Source organism: Micropterus salmoides, unplaced genomic scaffold, assembly GCF_014851395.1.
Source record: "Micropterus salmoides isolate LMB-PRFRI ecotype aquatic unplaced genomic scaffold, ASM1485139v1 Ms_hic_scaffold_14, whole genome shotgun sequence".
NCBI lineage: Eukaryota > Metazoa > Chordata > Actinopteri > Centrarchiformes > Centrarchidae > Micropterus > Micropterus salmoides.
The window spans coordinates 12487069-12505985 of record NW_024040485.1 but is presented as its reverse complement, the minus strand read 5'-3'; the positions used below and the strand labels follow the sequence as shown (position 1 = coordinate 12505985).

The window sequence follows — 18917 nt, the reverse complement described above, 5'->3', positions numbered from 1 at the left end:
GGGAGAGGGGGTTCAATAGAAGGTTGTTTGCACAGTTTGTTTTGTCTGTGACAGCCTGTTTGCTGGTTTGCTGACTGTGATTGGAGGCGTCATGGTGCAGCAGGTAAAACCTGACACGCTGTAAATCATCAGCACACCTGTGAGCCACGCCCCCTCTGTCCCTTCCGGTTTATGCTCCGAGTTTGTGTGGAAATGGCAGCAGCAATAATTTCGATTGAACAAGACCAGTTTTGTTGTTCGGTGTGTCTCGAGGTTTTAAGAGACCCGGTGACGATCCCCTGTGGACATAGCTACTGTCTGGACTGCATTGAAGACTTCTGGAAAGGGCCCAAGCAGAAAGGCCAGTACAGCTGCCCACAGTGCAGGCAGGTGTTTAACCCGAGACCTCTGCTGAGCAGAAACACAGTTCTGGCTGAAGTGGCGGAAAAGTTTCAGGGAACGAGACTTAATGCTTCAGCTCAACACCCTGCCAAACCTGACGAGGAGAAATGCAATGTTTGCACCGGGAGAAAAGGCAAAGCTGTTAAATCCTGCCTCGTGTGTTCAGAGTCTTACTGTGCGGTTCACTCCAGAGTCCACGAAGAACGCTTTCATGGGAAGACCCATAAATTAATCCCAGCTTTAGGTCAGCTGAGAGAGAAGCTGTGCCCGCAGCATGATAAATTACTGAGTCTGTACTGTCGCACTGACCAGCAGTGTGTGTGCTCCCAGTGTGTGAAAGAGAGACATAAGGGCCACGACGCAGTCTCAGTGGCGGATCAGAGAGCAGCACAACAGGTGGGATTCAATATTTTTATTAATTATAAATTCATCTCAATTTTGGGGTGTATACATTTTTCTGAACAGCACGATTTGCAGTTGAATAAATTAATGAATTGATTATAACTTACTTTTTATTTTACTGCTCTAAAGCACAAAATTCAACCCAGGGTTTACCTGAAAGTAGCGTATGTATGTATTTGACTTTAAATATTAAAGTTAAGGTACTATAGTTGGATGGTACTCCTGAGCCCCTGAAATTTTTGTTTATAGTGTGAGCTTCCTGAACTCTGAGAAAATAACCCCCGATTACATCACTATGACATCCTAAGGATTAGCGTGGGCTTATTTTGTGCTATATGGCAGTGGTTCTCAAAGTGGTCTTGGGGACCCCCAGGGCTCCTTGAGGAAATTCCAGGGGGTCCCCTGCAAAAAGGGGAATACTTTATTTTTGTTATAATTCTATCCATAAGTAGCACAGTGACAGAATGTCTGACTATTTCGGTCATGGCCTTCATACAATTTCTGTAATAAAACATCTAAAAGCAAAAATCCTATCAGATGGGGAACCCAGGGACATAATCTTCTCAAATGGGGGTCCGCTGTCTAATTTGTGTTAGTTTAGGGGTCCCACTTAAAGTACCTTAATTGCTTCCATGGGCTGTTTGTCACAGCCGCTGCTGCAGCTCCAAGCTGACTGTGATAATGAACAGCTCACATTTGTATAGATGATGTCTTTTTGTAGCCTGGTTTAAAGGCTTCTGCGTTTGAAATATTGAATACGGGGAGTGTAAAATGTGCCCTGGTCTTGCAGCCATATCTTGTGCTCTGATGTTACTGTGTCAAAAGTTTAGATTGATGGACCAAAGGCCTTCCAGTGCAATCCAGTCCTTTTGATTGTAAATCAAAATTTTCCATCTTGAAAGTCAACTGTGGAAGGAATATTCGCCTCAGCCGCCTGAGGGACTGCGCTGTGTGATATTCATCTTTTGTATTCCTTTAGAAAAAACTCCAAGAAACCTCTTTGAAGTCTGTGCATAAATTGAAGGACACGGAGAAGGAACTCAGATATGTTGTCAAGTACATCAAGGTGAGTGTATTTTCAATATATAGGAGCTTTAAATATGTTGTTGACTCTACACAAAAGTGGCGTGTGCCTGATTCCTAGAGGACTTTATCCTCTGCAGCACTCCACACAAGCAGCAGTGGATGAGAGTGAGAGGGTATTCTTCAAGCTGATCCGCTCCATAGAGAAACAAAGCTGTGATGTGAAGGAGCTGCTCAGAGTCCAGGAGAGAGCAGCTGTCAATCAGGCTGAGGAGCTGCTGGAGAAGATACAGAGGGAGCTAGCTGAGCTGAGGAGGGCTGATGCAGAGCTGGAGAAGCTTTCCCACACCGAGGACCACATCCACTTTCTTGAGGTATGGAAGAAAAAGATAAGCTGTAGTTTACATTTGATTACCTTTAAGGCTCTTTGCAATATTTCTGTATTTATCGTAACTTTTAAGAATTACACTTAAAGAGGTGGTATTATGGTTTTTGGCTTTTTCCCTCTCCTTTATTGAGTTATATATCTTTTTTGTGCATGTAATAGGTTTGCAAAATGAAAAAGCCTAAAGTCCACCCCAAAGGGAGTTCACATCTCCCACAGAAAACTCTGCTCTGAACAGCCTGAAAACAGCTTGTTTGTAGTCCAGCCTTTACTTCCCTTTCTTGTGACATCACAATGAAGCTGAGCGACTAGTCCGACACGCCCTCAAAAACACTGGTGGAAAAACACTGAGCTGCAGCACACCTCTCCTCTCCCTTCCAAACACTACCCAGATAGCAAGACTACATTGAATAAATATTGATTTTTTCCATCTGAATCATCAGAATGGTTAAGATTGAAATCTCAACCCTAAATAAATGTTGAATCAATATTGCAATACTGATGAAAAACGACCATGTATGAGCGTGACATAGGAATAATATTTATTTATAGTTGTCCCGATTATACTTGATTGAAAAGTCATTGAATTATAGTTGACCGGGAAATATGATTGAGAAATCATTTTTCTGTTTTTTTTTCTGGTCTGGTTTTATCAAGGTGTATAAGGTCATCCTGAAGCATTACATTATTATTGTAGTCCAGTTAATGTATTTTATTTACCCTTTTAAACATTTACATTTTGATGTATTTGTTTTTGACGCGCCTTGTGTGAAGCACTCTAAAACTGTTAGGTAAAGACAAATGATCAAATGTAACACAGGGCAAACGTATCTAGTCTGCCATGCTTGCTGTGTGAGGTGTAAACTCAAAGTAGTTTCATGACCGACAAAGTGATTCCTTCCTGGTTTAAGGTTGTTGTGTTTCTATTCAAATTCTGTCCTCTAATTTGGTTGTGTTGCGTGTCATTGCAGAAGTGCAAGTCTCTTCATTTCCCTGCAAAGACTGTGGAGATGCCCAACACTGATGCGCTTCAATATTTGATGTATAAAACCATGACAGGAGCCCTGGCTGATATCAAAGACGGTCTGGACAAAACACTTGAAAAAGAATTTAACAGGGTCTCTGAAAAAGGTAGGCCTCAGTCTCTTTTTCAACCGATTACCACAAAGATGATGAAAATTAAAAACAGTCACTAAAATCACTATTTACTTGCCTGCATTTCTAGTAATTTCACTTAAGGAAGCCAGACACCAAAGTACCTCGGTAAAGACTAAAGGTAAGAGGTTGTTTTTTTTTTAATTGACCTTTTAACTAAAGGTTTACATTTCAGAAACCCTAGCCTTATGTTACCTGAGACAGATCTCCATTTGCCCAACATACTTTAGCTAACCACTCTTAAATTTAAGTTAAAGCAGTTTGAAAATACGAACAGTGTATGCCAAACAGTGTTGTGTAATAACAAACCGTCTGGTCTTACGTTTTCCTTATCATACTGGCAGGATTAACTGGCTGTAATGCTGTTTATTCCCATGTCTTCTAACATAAATCTTATCTGCTGGTGATGATGCAGACTTATGCCAGTTTAGCCACAGTCAACTGTATCGGTTTTAGATACATAGTTTATTGTAGCCATGAAGTGCGTAAGAACCTTTTCACTAGATTGTAGTTTTTAAATAAGTCAGTCTGGAACAATTTAAGTTAACTGGAATCTGCATTTTAAACAGTTAATAGCTGTAGTTGATCAAATCTGGCAGCTACAATTGACATTTTCTGTTTCGCATGGCAAACAAATAGCTACAAATGTGAAGTGATTTTATCTATGCTGTCTGGAGTCAAGGAGTCATTGTTTCAAAAATTACAAATTTCAAGTTGTAAATCTGCCAGTTATCAACTGGAAGTGTGCAACGCCAGAACAGAAAGCTTGCCAGGAATAGCAGCCAGTAACTAAGGGGGCGGGGCTTGGCAAACATCAATTAAAATGTTGTAAATAAGAGTTAATAAGTGGGAGGGGACACTGGTAAGTAATTCAATTCAATTTGTGATGGAAGCTAATTTCCACCACTGTGATGGGGGGGGAAAATCCTGCAAGTCACTATGAGAAACGGTTTCAAAATATAGTAGAGAATCTCAAAATTTTGAGATGCTAAGTGAATATTTTGAAATTTCTGTGACTTACAGGATCTTTTTTTTCTTTTTCAATCAGTGGCAGAAATGGGCTTCCAATTTCACTTGGACAGGTAATACTACAATATCCATGAGCCTTGTTATCATGGAGAAAAGGCCAATAAGAGGAGCAATTCAAAATGCTTCTTTATTTCAGAATTTTATGCTCAGTGATTGGTTTCAAAATAAATGCACCTTAGGAATCATAGTTAACATCTACCTCAAAGTTTTTCTGTAAGTCTGTTTTTTTAATTTAAAAACCATATAGTTTCGAACATAGTTCTTTAGCTTTTGTCCTTACCATTTAAAAAGTTCCATGCCAGTCCAAGCAGTAGAAGGGGTCCAACTTGACTCACATTGTCTATGGGAAAAATGAACAGGGACCTATTCTGTTTAACATGTCATCCTGCACTTTAACAGCAAAAGACACGGGCATAACCTACAACTCAGAACCAAAGACAAGAGCTGATTTTCTACAATGTAAGCACAATTATTTGATAAACTTTACCAACATCCATATTTATGAAACTAATTACCACTAGTTTGTGTTTGACAATGTGCATCTACTATGCCCAGATTACAATGAGATAACTCTGGACACCAACACAGCCAATCCCTATCTAAGCTTCTCTGATGGTCTAAGAGTGGTGACAACACTTCTGGACCCGCAGCCCTACCCGGACCACCCGTCTCGCTTCTCCAGCTGGGCCCAGGTGCTGGGCAGAGCTGGGATGGCTGGACGCTGCTACTGGGAGGTAGAGTGGTCTGGTAAGGGAGGAGTTTCCATCGGTGTCTGCTACAAAAACATGAGCAGGAATGGAGGAGGGAGCGACTGCAAGATTGGACACAACTCCAAATCCTGGAGCCTGGATTGCTCTCCCTCAGTCTGTTCATTTCAGCATGATAAGGAGACTGTGACCATCGCTGCCCCCTGCTGCAGCAGGATAGCAGTGTATCTGGACTTCAGGGCAGGGACTTTGTCCTTCTATAATGTTTCTGATTCAATGGTTTTACTCCATAAAATCAAGACTACATTCACCCAGCCTGTGTACCCAGGATTTTGGGTGGGGCTGAGCTCTACTTTGAGGCTATGCTCTCTTTAAATGTAAAATACAGGGTTTAAAGTATTTGTTTGACTTACAATAATAATGAAACACAGATTTTTGTGCTCAAAACTTTTAATAGCATTTTAATAGCATTTTAATAACCGCACAAGCCGGGAGCAGCATCAACACTTGGGAGCTGGTTAAGGGCTGGTGGAGCTTAGATCTTATTGAAGGCAGCAACATCTACACTCTGGATCTGCAGAGAAAAAAGGTTCAACAAATCAAACTGTATACCCATTTGAACATATTTATGGTGTTATAGTGATTTAATGTACAACAAATCTATTTTATCAGCAATTTGTATGTCCAAGCCATTTTATTTAAAGTCAATAAAGCACATGTATCCATATAAACGTATTGACCGACAGATTCTGGGAAGAGATTTTGCTGTTGAATCTTGTACTGCAATTTTCAATTTCTGAGTACCACAAATGAAATACAGCTCCACATTATTGGGGTGGAGATAGAAATGTATAACACGTCTTAAAGTAGGGTAAGCGATTCTAATCCAATACACATCTTTGTCAAATTCAGTGAATATCTCAACTAGCGGTCCGTTCTGTGTGCGCTGGGGAAAAAGTGTTTGTACATAACCCTGGCTTTGTATAGGGGAAAAAAAAACCACAAGTAGCCCACACAACGCTATAACAGCTGTTCCTGCCATGATTTGCATGTCAGCTAAAGTTAAATGACTTGCCCACAGACATTCAGCTTGCTTTCTAGTTTGCCAAGATACGCTGCTGCTGTGATAGCTGCAGTAGCAGAATTGTGAATATCGCTGTCTGGAGCTGGTGTGCTGGCTCTGGGACAGTCTCGTCCTCTCTGCATGTTAGCTTTGCAGCTACGGTAGCGAGTGTGTTAATCCGCAACTTAGCTAACATTAGTTACAATGCTTGCTGTGTTGTTGTTCGCGCTATATCATGGTATCTGTCATGGTGTTGGATTTCTCCAGAATCGCTTCCTCTACCTTTAAAACATCAGCAGGTAAAACCAAAGTTTTCAACATGGCTACTCCAGGTAACTGAAAATGTTTTCTGATTAGGGGGAACAAATTCAAAGTGGCCGTTACTTACATAGTCCTCAAACTTGGTGATCTCCTCCTCCAAGATGTCAGTGCCAACTTTGTCGTCCTCAACCACACAGTTGATCTGCAGCTTCTTGATGCCGTAGCCAACTGGCACCAGTTTGGATGCTCCCCACAGGAGCCCGTCCATCTGCACCGAGCGCACACACTCCTCCAGCTTCGCCATATCAGTCTCATCGTCCCACTAAGGGAACAAGGGGGGGGGCAGACAGACATTAACTTAAAGCTATAAAGACAAATTCAACATGGGATCTATCAGTTTAAATCTATGGTTTTAAAATACAACTGTCAACATGTATGTACATTCTGACTATGTATGCCAAATAATTACCAGAAGATTGTAGCTAGGTACTGTACCTCATACAAATCAATGTTACTTAATGTTAACTACACAGAAAGTTAGACGGTGTTCCACTGTCAGAGGAAGTAACCAATGCTAGAAATACTAATTTTCTATTAAAATATTTATTGTTCCCCACATATTTTCTATTATAAATGCAAGCCAAACACGAGTTGGAAAAAAAAAAAAAATAAAATAAGTTGTGTACTGAACTCTAAGCAGTGCCCTTGATGTTGTACAATATGCGTTTCCATGGGGACATAGTCCATCAACTAAAAGGCAACATAAAGTATATTTGCCTTTATGTAATTAAAACAACTAATAAAACTATCAAACAGTATAACCTGTTCTGCATGTAAATTGATGTCAAAATATGTCGTCAGTGTTATTATTCAGTTAAACAATCTCTGCAAGTCATCTTCATCGCAAAAGTTATTTGGGAAAATGTTAAAAAAGGCCTAAGAATTTGAATTTCTTTCAAAGATTTACATATGAAGGAGGAAACAATGGTGTTTGAGGCAGTTGTCAGTTTGATAACTGAACCGTCTTTCAATACAGTTTTCCCATCTACGGCACATTTACCACCAAGGGCACTGCTGAGAGTTCAACTGTGTGCACATAAGAAATATTAGTTTGTCACGGTCAGCCATGTGTCTGTTTAAGATTGCTGTCGTGCTCCTAGAACGCTCATAAGGCACTTGGGGGGAGCTGTTGGGCTGTGACATGCAGGCGTAGAGTCTCTCTTACACAGTAGTAAACATTTTGGTTGTGCTGGCTGCCTGCCTGCTCCTAGCACCACTGCCTACTTGTATGATCAATTTATTTTTAGAAATTCAGAATTTTATATTTCAGAATATAGATTAGGGGCATAGTCTGGGAACATTTCTCCACCCAGACCTGGAAATTTCTTAAATCACCATCACTGCTTAGGAAGCTTGCCACATTTTATGAGGAGTTGACTTAAATGCACTGGGTTTCTTTTTTTGTTAAGATTTAAGTAGATAAATTAGTTTTTTTCTTCACCTTTTCCAAAACAAGAAAATATTGAATCATTATTACATCAAATTCATGGCCTGGGAAGACAACTTTCGTGTTGTCATCCTGTGAACTGTAGTTTCCCTACATGATAACACACCTGCAATGGAACTATCATTAATGAGCTACATGACACAGGAGCATACATACGGGCTTGACATCCAACAGGATAGATGATTTGGCGATGAGGGCGGGTTTCTTGGACTTCTTGGCTGCGTAGGCATCAATGCGCTCCTGCTTGAGGCGTGTTGCCTCCTCATCTTCATCATCACTGCCAAACAAGTCAATGTCGTCATCGTCGTCATCACCATTTTCTACCTGTTTGACTGGAGCAGCCTTGACTGGAGCAGTCTGGTCAAAAAAATAAAATAAAAATGGATGATAGTAAATGTCTATGAAGGTAAGCTTTTACCAACAAGGGGAGGAAGGAAGCCAAAGGGATTATACAAAGGCCTCCCAAAAAAAAAAAAAACAATTCAATCAGAAACAAAACATCAGGACTAAAATCAAAAACAAGAGAAGATAGAATAGATGACCAGACCTGTTTTAAATATACAGTGAACATATACATGTAGTAACTTGCGTCTTAGTTATCCACCTTAACACATGGGACAGCTGCTGATGCAGGGCTCTTTTCAAGCATGCCAACTCTGGACTCCAGCTTCTGCAGGGCTGCCCTCATCTCCTTTACCACTAACAAGCAAACAATATGACAGTTAAGTATGAATAAGGTGCAACAAGTAAGCTACAGGTCAGAGATACCTGAAAAACACACACACACACACACACACACACACACACACACACACACGCGCACACCTTTGTGTAGATTCTGGTTCTCCAGTTCCAGGCTCTTCATGCGTGAGACCAGCTCCTGGTCTCCTCCTGCATGGGAGGAAGACTGTCGAAAGATAAACACAAATTAATTAGCAAGTGTCATGTGGTAGGCTAGGGATCAAATAGTAACAAAGCAAACGCACCATCATCCAGGTTGTGAAAAATAAACAGTCAAAAGTGGTGAAGTTTAAAAAGAAAGACATGCAAGGCTAAAATATATCACACAACACTGATCTGGAAACAGTTCACACACACAATGCTGATGTTGAAATCAACTATCCCCATAGATGATTTAATGATGATTTAATGATGATTTAATTTACATTGACCGCATGCAGACAGACAAGCCAGAGTTTTTAAACAAACAAGACACCAGCTTGAGGTACACAGTCATTTTTTCCCCCTCACAATTTATTACTGGAAAAATGTATTTGCTTTCTTGAAAGATGAGAAGATTCGATACCACTCATATTTAAATATGAATCTTTTAAAATATATAAATCTAGCCAGCAACCTATAAGCCCAGTTTAATACAGCTAGCTCTGTCCAGAGAGTAACAAAACCACTTATATTTAAAGACAAAATCTTTAAAGACAAAATAAATAAACACGCACTTTTTGTATTTATATGGATTATATTTAATAGCGACATGTGATGTTAATTAGTGACCTCCGGTGGGTGCTGGTAGGTGTATGTTTTCATATCTTTGGACAGAGCCAGCTAGCTGTTAAATTGATTAGCTATTTACAAAGTATTTAATGATGATCACATAATAATAACAATATCTAGTCAAGATCAAAAACATACATTCTGAATCAGTTAGTGGTAGTTAAAAAATGATGCAGGACCATAAGATGGTGGTACAGGATGAGACATCTTAGTGCTGTGACAACAGTAGCACACCCCGATTTCAGGCAGCAGCAGACAACAGCCAGCACACCATGGCCGTCTGTCTCAGGCATGCAGCGCTCACAGGCCTGAGCAGCAAAGCTGGACGAGGAGGACTTACGTTTCTGTGCTGCCGTTTGTGCTGGCGCCCTTTACCCTGCTGCAGGGCCGTTTTCACCTGCACCCGGTGATGTACAAGGTGAAGGTAAGGGGGGGGAAACATGAACACAAAAAGAAAAGTAGTGGTTGTAGGTAGAAAGTCGGATGCTTTACATGCTTCAACATCCACTGCTTCAGATTAGGATAGACACCGAGAGAGAATAGATAGATAGAAAACACTAATTTTAAACTGCATTAATCAACTTTTTGTATCAACACTAAATCAAATGACTAGTTAAAAAGTCACCAAAGTGCTAAAATGGGAAACATCAACCCAATCCTGGAGCTCTACAGAGTCCTTTAACCATTTCATCATGTTTAAGGTGGTGCCTTAAAAATCACTAATCATTCAGGTCTTAGACACAGTTGACTCTTGGATAGCCGTTCCTCACAAACAAGCTCAAAGAATTTTGTTGGTGAACAATACAGCAGCTCATTTTGGTTTGAAGTCCTGCTTGAACTTAAAAAAAAGAAGAAAAGACAGCTTCACATTTTTCTAATTCATCAATCCAGTACTCGCATACCCATGAACATGTTGAGTGTTATTAGTCACTGTAATCGTTCCTCCTGGCCGCAAAGAAATACCTTCTTGAAGCAATTTGAAAGTAAGGGTGTGGGGACAAAATCCGCAGTGGTCTATTTGTTTGAATCCTTGTTTGCTTGTTTACTTGCTAAGCCAAGGGCAGAGGGGGAGTAATTAATTTTGTATTTAAAAAGGTTTTTGCACATAACATGGACTGGGATATCATCACCAATTACTTACATTCACATTGCTTTAAAAGTGGACAACCAGTGTGAACAGGAGGAACAATTATCCTTTAAAATCCTTATTTTTCACTTGTTTATGCAAAAGGGACCACACTCATAGGTCACAAATGCAAATGATGCAAAGACACATAAGCAGCTTATTCACTGATGAGAAGCAAGCAGAGGGAGAATAAGTGTCTTGTCACATAATGTAGAACATTAATTATTTCAGTCCCTTTCTGGGACTAATGCTAGAGTCACACAGAACTTGCAGTCTATAATTAAATCATATCTACTTTTAAGAGCTATACCCATGTTTTAGCACTGGTATACGAACATTAGTGAGTACAGTCCTGCCACTGCGGGTGTTGTGTGCGCGCCTGCAGCTCATTTGTAGTACAGTACTCACTACATTTAGGGACTGCTGGATATTCTGTCGGGATTTAGCAATGTCCTGCAGGATAGCATTAACTTCTCTCTCCTGCAGGTATGTGTGGGTAAAGCAGTGATGAAGCCGGAGCAGTAAGAAAGACAGAAAGCAGCATGCAAAACAGACAAAAGCAAGACAGCCCATACACCCAACATTTAGGATGAAACTGTTAGATAACTGTTAAATATTTTTTAATAAGTGGAAAAGAAATGATGAGCAAATAAATGTGAGCTACAGGTTTATTTAGTTGTGCCTTATGTTGCAATATAAAAAAGGTTCCACACATTTCAGCAGCAGGCATGTGGGTACACAAACCCCTGACCTGACACGCACATCCCCAGAGTTCAGTACATGTTTACTGATGTGAGCCATTTTCATTAAAACTACTTTCCACCCAAGAAACGTACCTAGTGAAATAAACACCTGACAACTTGATCTCTGGTTTATCCTGAGTAACCAGGACATTGTTTCTGCTCCACACTGCTCTACTGCAGGGCACACATCTCGAAAACGCTGCATTACTTATAATCACAAGGGGTCAGTTAGCACATATGGCTTTTTTGTGATTTGGGAAGTGATTATACTATAATCTCATTGTTTCCCAGGCCTGTGTAGAAACTCAAGAGCCGCTGCAGCCCTGGCGAGCCTGAGAAGCAGAGACAGCTGCCAAACCACCTGACCCGCTCTCACTAGGACGAGCCACATCTAAATCGAGTGGCTTAACTCACATGCACACAGCTGCTCCGGGCTGTGGCTGACGATGATGCAACTATTGCTTAAACTAATAGGCCTGTGACTGACAGGGCAGCATGAGCTGAGGTGGTGTTCAAAAGACAGCATCAAGAGACAAGAGGACGATTGGCAATGAAGACTGTCTAAAAAACAATTGGCCTTATGTTTTAAGAATGATCAGTTTGATAACACAATGAACAATATCCTAACTACACAAAACTAAAATAGCTTTGCTGTTGGGCTGCATAAAACAGTCAAGGTATCAAAAGAAAAACAAAAATGTGCTACCTGTCGCTGTTCTGTGGAGGGTCCGTTGGCTCCCTCATAGAAGCACCTTTCCGCCTCATCGTAGCGTTGTTTGTCGAACCAGATGTTCTCTGAGGCGAGACACTGCAGTCCACTCATGTTGGTACTGGGGGGGGTAAAAAAGGTAAAAACCATCAAACAATATCAAGCTGCACCCAACACTATCTATTCACAAAGGGCCATGACCAGGCGTTCAGTCTTTACAGCCAGCACAACCAGTGACAAGAAACAAATGACACGAGAACATGGCTTCCCAAACCAAAGCACAACGCAGACAGTTTATCATAAACACAATAAATTAATGGCAGCACAACACACAGCAGTTTCTGTGAAATAAACAGTAACATTAAAAAAAAGAAAAAAAGGGGGGGGGGGTTAAAAAACAAACCAAATATGCTTCACCTCCTTTTTTCATTTTGCTGATGGGTTACTGCAGCAGACAGGCATGTACAAATTCCTCATTCAGTGAAACAGTTGCCTGGTCTGCAAAGTCTGGATTATAGAACAAAAGGTTGGTCCCTGCCTGCTAACAACTCCCCTTAGTGATAGCAGAGGTCCACTTTGTTGGACAATTATCAAACACAGACACAGTTCACTATACGTGACCGTACATGACTGCATGGCTCCTAATACTGTCACAAGGCCACACTTAAATGCAAAAGGCTGCATTGATGGGTGTGCTTTGATCCAGGTAACTGTACTAGTTAAAGGATTTTCTGATGAAAACATGGCACAGGATTGTATAGAAAGTTATCATGGTCAAAATCCCTTAATTTCACCACAATGATGTCGACATAAACAGTGAAAATAATAAGTAAGAAAGTTGAAATATTATGCTGAAGCCCTCTGTGTTGGCACCTCTGATGTACCAATGGACTGACCTAATTTTAAGTGAATGAATGATCTATAAACCTGCATATTCAAAAATATCACACACAAAAAGGCCAAACAAAAATGCAGACAGACAATAAAAAAAAAAAAAAACAAAAAAATCATAGTAGTTAAAAAACAAAAAAAAACTGGAAACACACATCACGTCTCTCCCATTGCCTGTATTAGAGGTGCCATACTTGTCCCATCTGGGCCTGCTTTCCGTCTCAGAAAGGACTCTTCTCCGGGTTGGGCCCCTGCTGCCTTTGCCCCGCTGCTCTGTCTCAGAGGAGGTGCGATTGCGGCCCCTACTGTACTGACATTGGGGGGTACCAGAGGCCTTCACAGTGGTGACGGGGTGCCCCTGATCCTGCTGTTGGTTGCGAATGCGCCTGGACTGGAAGGTCAAGTAGCCTCTGGTGTTTGGACTCCTCGGAGAGGATGACAGCGGCCCATTGCCATTAGAGGCGGGGCGGCGTTTGTAGTTAATCTCAGCCTGCATGCCTTGGAGGACGGGGCTTTGACTATAGGAACTGCTCGCATCCATGTAGGTGTTCAACCACTCTTCTTCAGCCCCAGTGCTCTGGCTCTCTGAATGGGATAGACGTGTGTGTTGGCGCAGCCTCCCAAACTGGATGTTGTCTCCGCTGATGATGCCTCTCTCCAGAGTAGGATTACCACCCTGCCTGAAGGCCCCCACCGGTACAGCATGCCGTGGGGCTTCTCCTTGCAAACGGTTTGGCAATGACTGATCCATTCTTCTATCAAAGGGGTCTCTTCTCTATTCACTTTTGTGTCAGGTTTATGAGGAAAGAAAAGAAGCAACAGGTGGAGGCTACAGCCATTAGTTCAGTGTGAAGTTAGCATCACAAAGGAACTTTGTTGGTTAGATGCATCAAAGAAAGCTCAAAACAGCAGATCTGTGATGCCAATGTGGTCATGAGGGCAAAGAGACAGTTGATTGATCAAAAAGCTTAAGTTGTCCAGAAAATATCTGTTTTCCTTTACAGGAAGAGTTCAAAACCCGAATAAGAATAGAATAATCAAGATAAAAATGCAAAGGGCCTCATTTCTGTCTGCTATATGGAACACCACCAACAGTTAACAGTTCATTGATCAATCTCACATTGGACTTTCAAAAAGCCAAAACAAACAATGCAAAATGATTGGTGAAAATGGCCAACATTTAGGTTAGGATGTGTTTGCAGTGTTTCCTCCATGTTTGTTTCAAATGTGAAAATCAATGCAGTACAAATATATTTTTTATCTAGTGATTTTATGACTAAGAAGCATTGCAATTTTGACTTGAAACACACAGGGTGAATTACACCCAGATAATGATGACAAGTGTGATGCAAAACTAGCAGTTGTGTCGAATTAACAAGGAAACACTGTGAAATGCATTAAATATGACACGATGTTTCTTATGAAACACCCCCCAAAAAACAACTTGTGCAACAGTGTCTGGCTCACCTTTGTTTTGGCATACTGGAGGATAATGTACGCTACCTATTGTGGAATGGAATATTTAAATAATTCAAAGCAATCACATACATTTGAATTATATTGAAAATACAACCAAAATGTTTCTGATAGTAGCAGTGCCTTTAAACAAGCAGGCAAACATCACAACCAAAAGACACTATTTACATTTTCATGCATGAAATCAAAAATGTCGCCATATATAAAAACACAAAAACGTACTTGCAAACCTTTGCGATACATTCCTTACAGCACTGTTAGTGCAGATATATACCTCCATTTAATGAAGTACACCTAGCTAAAACTAGTGCAGCCTAACACAACAGCCCTGTAGTAAAACATGCAACATTCATGTGGAAGTTTTACACAGTGGTTCAACTTTACTAATTTTGTAGTTTTTAAGCTGTTGACCTGTGTTCATCTGGGAGGAATTTCTAATATTTTGTTCTCCTTGTAAGCTGAAAAAATTAGTCAATAGACAGAATGTCTGTTTTAGAACAGTGTAAATGAAATCTTTTTGGGGTTTTGGCTGCTAGTTGGACAAAACAAGTAATTTGAATATATATGTCTTTAGCTCTGGGAATTGTGACAGGTATTTTTTTTCTGCAATGTTAACAAAAAGATGAACTGGTTATTTGAGCAAACAACCAGCAGTCAATAATGGAAATAACTAAGTTACAGCCCATCTCCCCATATATCAATGGGAGTAGTTGAAATGCTGGAAACACCTCTCAGTGAAATGTAATATGGTTCTGGTATAGTACCAGTTTAGTGCAGGTGTGCTGTATTACACTGCATTAGTTTTGGTTATGTGTGTTAACTAGTAAACTTGCAACTGGTTGTAAAATACTTCCACTACACCACAAGACAGCAATAAACCAGTGTATGTTAAAGCATCAGCTGAAAAGCAGCTTCAACACTCACCTTTTGTATCTGGAATGGGAAGCTAATGCCCAACAGAGAAATAAGAGACAACACAAAACTTCTCATAAAAGCCTTAATGGAAAAAAACAACCACCAGATGGCTATGATTTAATCTACTTTGAGGAATGCCAACATCAAAGCAAAACTATAATCAGAATCAGAAGGAGCTTTTATTGCCAAGTAGTGTTTTACACATAGGAGGAATTTGCTTTGGTGATAAGGTGCTACACGTAGACAAACATACAGCTGACATAAATAAATATAAAAATATAAAATATTATAGACAATATAAGATTTAAAATAATAATAATAATAATAGAATAGAGAAAATAATACAGCTACTTGCAGAGAAAGAACAACGTCGCAAATATTAACATGTGCATTATCCAGGGTTTTGTTGTGCAGTCGTATCAGAAAGGAAGAGAAAATTGTGTACATAAATTGACAATATAGAAATATAACACAACAAAGATTAACAATTAACAAGTATGTGCAACGTGCCAATAATAACGTTACACGTAGAGGAAAAACATTTAAAGGAAGTGGGCAATTCATTTATAATACATATCAAATATAAGGTAAAAGGCACAGTTAAAGTGAGAGCAATGACAGGAGAAACTCGTGTTATATTCCATCTGTTGCTTGCTCACCCAGACACTAGCTAAAGTTGGGTTAGTTTAGTTTTCTGACAGCCCCAGAAACTTGTAGTTCTGTTGACCACGTGGCGCTTAACAACTCGAAATTCAAAATAGTTCATAGGTTTTACAAGCAGTACACTTTTTGTTATGAACCAGGTCGTAAAGATACAACTCTTCAGCACTTACTTTTGGCTTTATTCGACGTTTTATGGCTCGGTTACAGTCCCTCTGCGTGCTGCCTCGGCTGTAATCCGACGGGAGAAGAGGACTTGCAGTTACGGGCCGCCTGTATTCTTCAGTGACAGAGGGGAGGGGGGCGACGACTTTATCGATGATTTCTGCGTTTATTTAATGTTTAAGAAAAATATAATAATATACAAACACACAGAGAAGCACGTTATTTTCTATGAATCTTGAAAATCTAAAGGAACCCGCGTTTTTGCTATTATTTACATCGTACCTTTAGATTGGTATGATCCATTTCGGGCAAAGACTCCATTTCCCGTGAGTGTAAGAGACCGACAGTTTACGATGAGCTGTGAGTTTTCATGATGTTTTGACAGGCTGTGTAGTTCATCTGCATACATAACTGTGATTTTATATGTAGTTTGAACAACGATGCACTGCTGCTTTTGTCTTTTGCCTTTACAGTTTGACAAACGGACCTCGGGGGTCGCATGTCCTAAAATATTACTGGGCTAAATATCAGTAATTATAAGTTCAGCTCAGGTTTAAATTTCTTGTGAAGCCACGTACTTTTTCCTCCCTTGACCTGCAGAGGGCAGACTTATGGAGCTAATTTGAGCAATGTATTTTGACCGCTTGAGTTTTCAGCTTTATGATGCAAAAACATTTCTCAATGACATGTTGCTGCTAGATGCAGATTTCAAAATGAGTGTCACGAGCTTTTAAATGTTTCCAGTGATTACTGCTGAGGGCTTCAGAAATCTCACAGAAGTCAAGAAGCTGGCCTCAGCTAACCTCCTCTTACTCTTGTCACTTCTGCAAAGTAAAGCCTCTCTCATTAGAGGGGTTCGGTTTGAACCCACAAGGACATCACATAATCAGACCAACATCTTATTCACATGAGATCTACTCCAGGAGATCTTCAATAAGGACATTTAATAAGGAAAAGGAAAAAAGGGTTGGAGGAATAATATTCCTCCTTTGTCCAACATTGACCCTAGTTTCTTATTACTTGTGATTGCAGTTCTTGACTTTTCCATCGTCCCATATCTGAGTGATACAGCATGTGTCTGGGTTCTGTTCTGTATTGCTTCAGGGATTTTAAGCATTGTACTTATACAATTCATGTGGGGAGCATCTTGAGTCCAAAACCATCTCTACAATTATAAGTGCACTTCTATCTGTTACAGTAAAAGCTATAAAACCCTTTGACAGAAATTTCTCTCACTAAACATCAAAGATGAATGCTACTTATTATAAGAACGCACAGTTCAGTCAGTCTGTACACTTTCCAAAGTCTCCAGGCTGTAAAATTAGCATCTGCTCCACTGACGACAGATGAAGCGCTCACTTTGTGGAGCCATCAAGGTTAGGCTGAGTTGTCAAACCACATAAAGTTCATGTTCAAGCATTGCTAACAGGTATCAACAGGTATTTAAACATAATCAAAGTGAGAGTCCACTTATTTTTTTTTTTTTTTTTACACCTTACTGATATGATAATATAATGGTTAGCTCTTTAGCTTCAGGTTTTAAGAAAACAGACATTTAGGTAAGTATGCCTGACCTGCCTGAGACTCAGAATTAATACATGAAATTTCTACAATTGGGTGACATTTCTCTTTAAGCAAGCCCTTTCAATATGTATTTGTCCTGTAGCACTGGTAAGGCCTGTAATACGGGTGTTATGGCTATGGCTGAGGGGGGAAAATGGAAAGGAAAACACGTTGCATCCTGTGTTAAGCCAAAAATCTTTAAGGGAGAAGAGTATAGGTGGGAGGGAAAACACACAGCTATGACTCTTTATTTTTATCCTATAAACATGTTGTGTTTGCATCATTTAGTTGGATAAATGCCACAACATTAATCTTGTTTGCGGTCAGAACTGCAACTTGTAGCATTACTACCTTGAGTTCTTGTTAAGGGCTGCAACTAATGATTATTTTCATTATCAATTAAACTGTTGATTTAATTAATCTATTAATCTATAAAATATGGTGTTCTTGGAAGGAGTTCAACAACATTACTTTCACTAATTGGCTGATTTATTCCTCCATCACCCAGTCTTTTCTTGTTGGAATGTCAATCAAATGAATTCAAATCAAATGACCAAAGAGAGACGCAAAAGAACTACAAATGCAAAAACTATGGGGATGCGAAACCATCACAATGACGCATAAAAGGACTACAGAGAGACGCCAAAGGAGAAATAACCACAAAGAAATGCACACAATCACTACAAATAGACGTGAATCGACTGCAAAGATGCAAAACAACCTAAATTGAGGGTGAAGAGACGCAAAACAACTACAAGGACATGCAAAATTATTACAAAGAGATGCGAAATTACCACCAGGACACAAAATAACCACAAAGACTCACAAAAGAACAAACAAATACAAAGAAATGCACATCAAACGTGCGACGACCACAAAGAATGTGAATCAAGAAAATGAGATAAGCCGATAATGAAAATAATAATTTGTTGCTGCCCTGGTATGATGTGTGCTTTCCCCAACTTTTGATTTGCTTACAGTAAAATCAGTTCTAGTAGCTTGTGAAAACAGTCAGCTGTTTTCACTTCATACAACAGCCTTACTGTTGATAGATTGGCCTCCCTGCTCCACAAAATTAAAGCCAGTGGTCAAACAGGCAATGCAAAGCCTCGTTTAAATGCAAACAACCAATATGTTTGAAAAATAAGCCATTAGCCAACAGGTATCCGTGATATCACACAAACCTTTTGTTAACCTGTGTTTGTGAATGGGTCATAGTGTTTAAGGATAAGCTTTATGGGAAG

General features: G+C 39.9%; 2 protein-coding genes across 7 annotated transcripts; one reads left to right on the top strand and one right to left on the bottom strand.

The window, feature by feature from the left end:
• The first annotated feature begins 52 nt into the window (after nucleotides 1-52).
• On the top strand, nucleotides 53-5827 carry LOC119901932 (E3 ubiquitin/ISG15 ligase TRIM25-like). The gene is made up of 7 exons (XM_038717721.1): nucleotides 53-777; nucleotides 1763-1849; nucleotides 1947-2180; nucleotides 3163-3322; nucleotides 3417-3467; nucleotides 4775-4834; nucleotides 4931-5827. The coding sequence occupies exons 1-7, from the start codon at nucleotides 172-174 to the stop codon at nucleotides 5455-5457; spliced, it is 1725 nt and encodes a 574-aa protein (XP_038573649.1). The 5' UTR covers nucleotides 53-171; the 3' UTR covers nucleotides 5458-5827.
• On the bottom strand, nucleotides 5553-16240 carry eef1da (eukaryotic translation elongation factor 1 delta a (guanine nucleotide exchange protein)). Of its 6 annotated transcripts, none has more exons than XM_038717725.1 (8): nucleotides 16119-16240; nucleotides 12001-12124; nucleotides 9766-9822; nucleotides 8739-8820; nucleotides 8518-8612; nucleotides 8070-8270; nucleotides 6534-6728; nucleotides 5553-5656 (listed from the first exon to the last, which is right to left on the bottom strand). In XM_038717725.1, exons 2-8 carry the CDS (start codon nucleotides 12115-12117, stop codon nucleotides 5618-5620), a joined length of 786 nt encoding a protein of 261 aa, XP_038573653.1. In that variant the 5' UTR covers nucleotides 12118-12124; nucleotides 16119-16240; the 3' UTR covers nucleotides 5553-5617. The 6 variants fall into 6 exon arrangements, with proteins under 6 accessions (XP_038573653.1, XP_038573651.1, XP_038573652.1 ...); XM_038717723.1 differs by lacking the exon at nucleotides 16119-16240 and adding an exon at nucleotides 14362-14390; XM_038717724.1 differs by lacking the exon at nucleotides 16119-16240 and adding an exon at nucleotides 14362-14390 and having other exon boundaries at nucleotides 8070-8255.
• Nucleotides 16241-18917: the final 2677 nt, after the last annotated feature.

Excerpts from the sequence above, each read along its gene's own strand:
- eef1da (XM_038717723.1), bottom strand. Across the intron at positions 6,729-8,069 it reads TCCTGTTGGATGTCAAGCCC|TGGGACGATGAGACTGATAT; the intron begins GTATGTATGCTC and ends TTGTTCCCTTAG. Across the intron at positions 5,657-6,533 it reads TCACCAAGTTTGAGGACTAT|ATCCAGAGTGTAGATGTTGC; the intron begins GTAAGTAACGGC and ends TTTTCTCTGCAG.
- LOC119901932 (XM_038717721.1), top strand. The coding sequence starts at position 172 with ATGCTCCGAGTTTGTGTGGAAATGGCAGCAGCAATAATTTCGATTGAA. Across the intron at positions 1,850-1,946 it reads ATGTTGTCAAGTACATCAAG|CACTCCACACAAGCAGCAGT; the intron begins GTGAGTGTATTT and ends TATCCTCTGCAG. Across the intron at positions 2,181-3,162 it reads ACCACATCCACTTTCTTGAG|AAGTGCAAGTCTCTTCATTT; the intron begins GTATGGAAGAAA and ends GTGTCATTGCAG.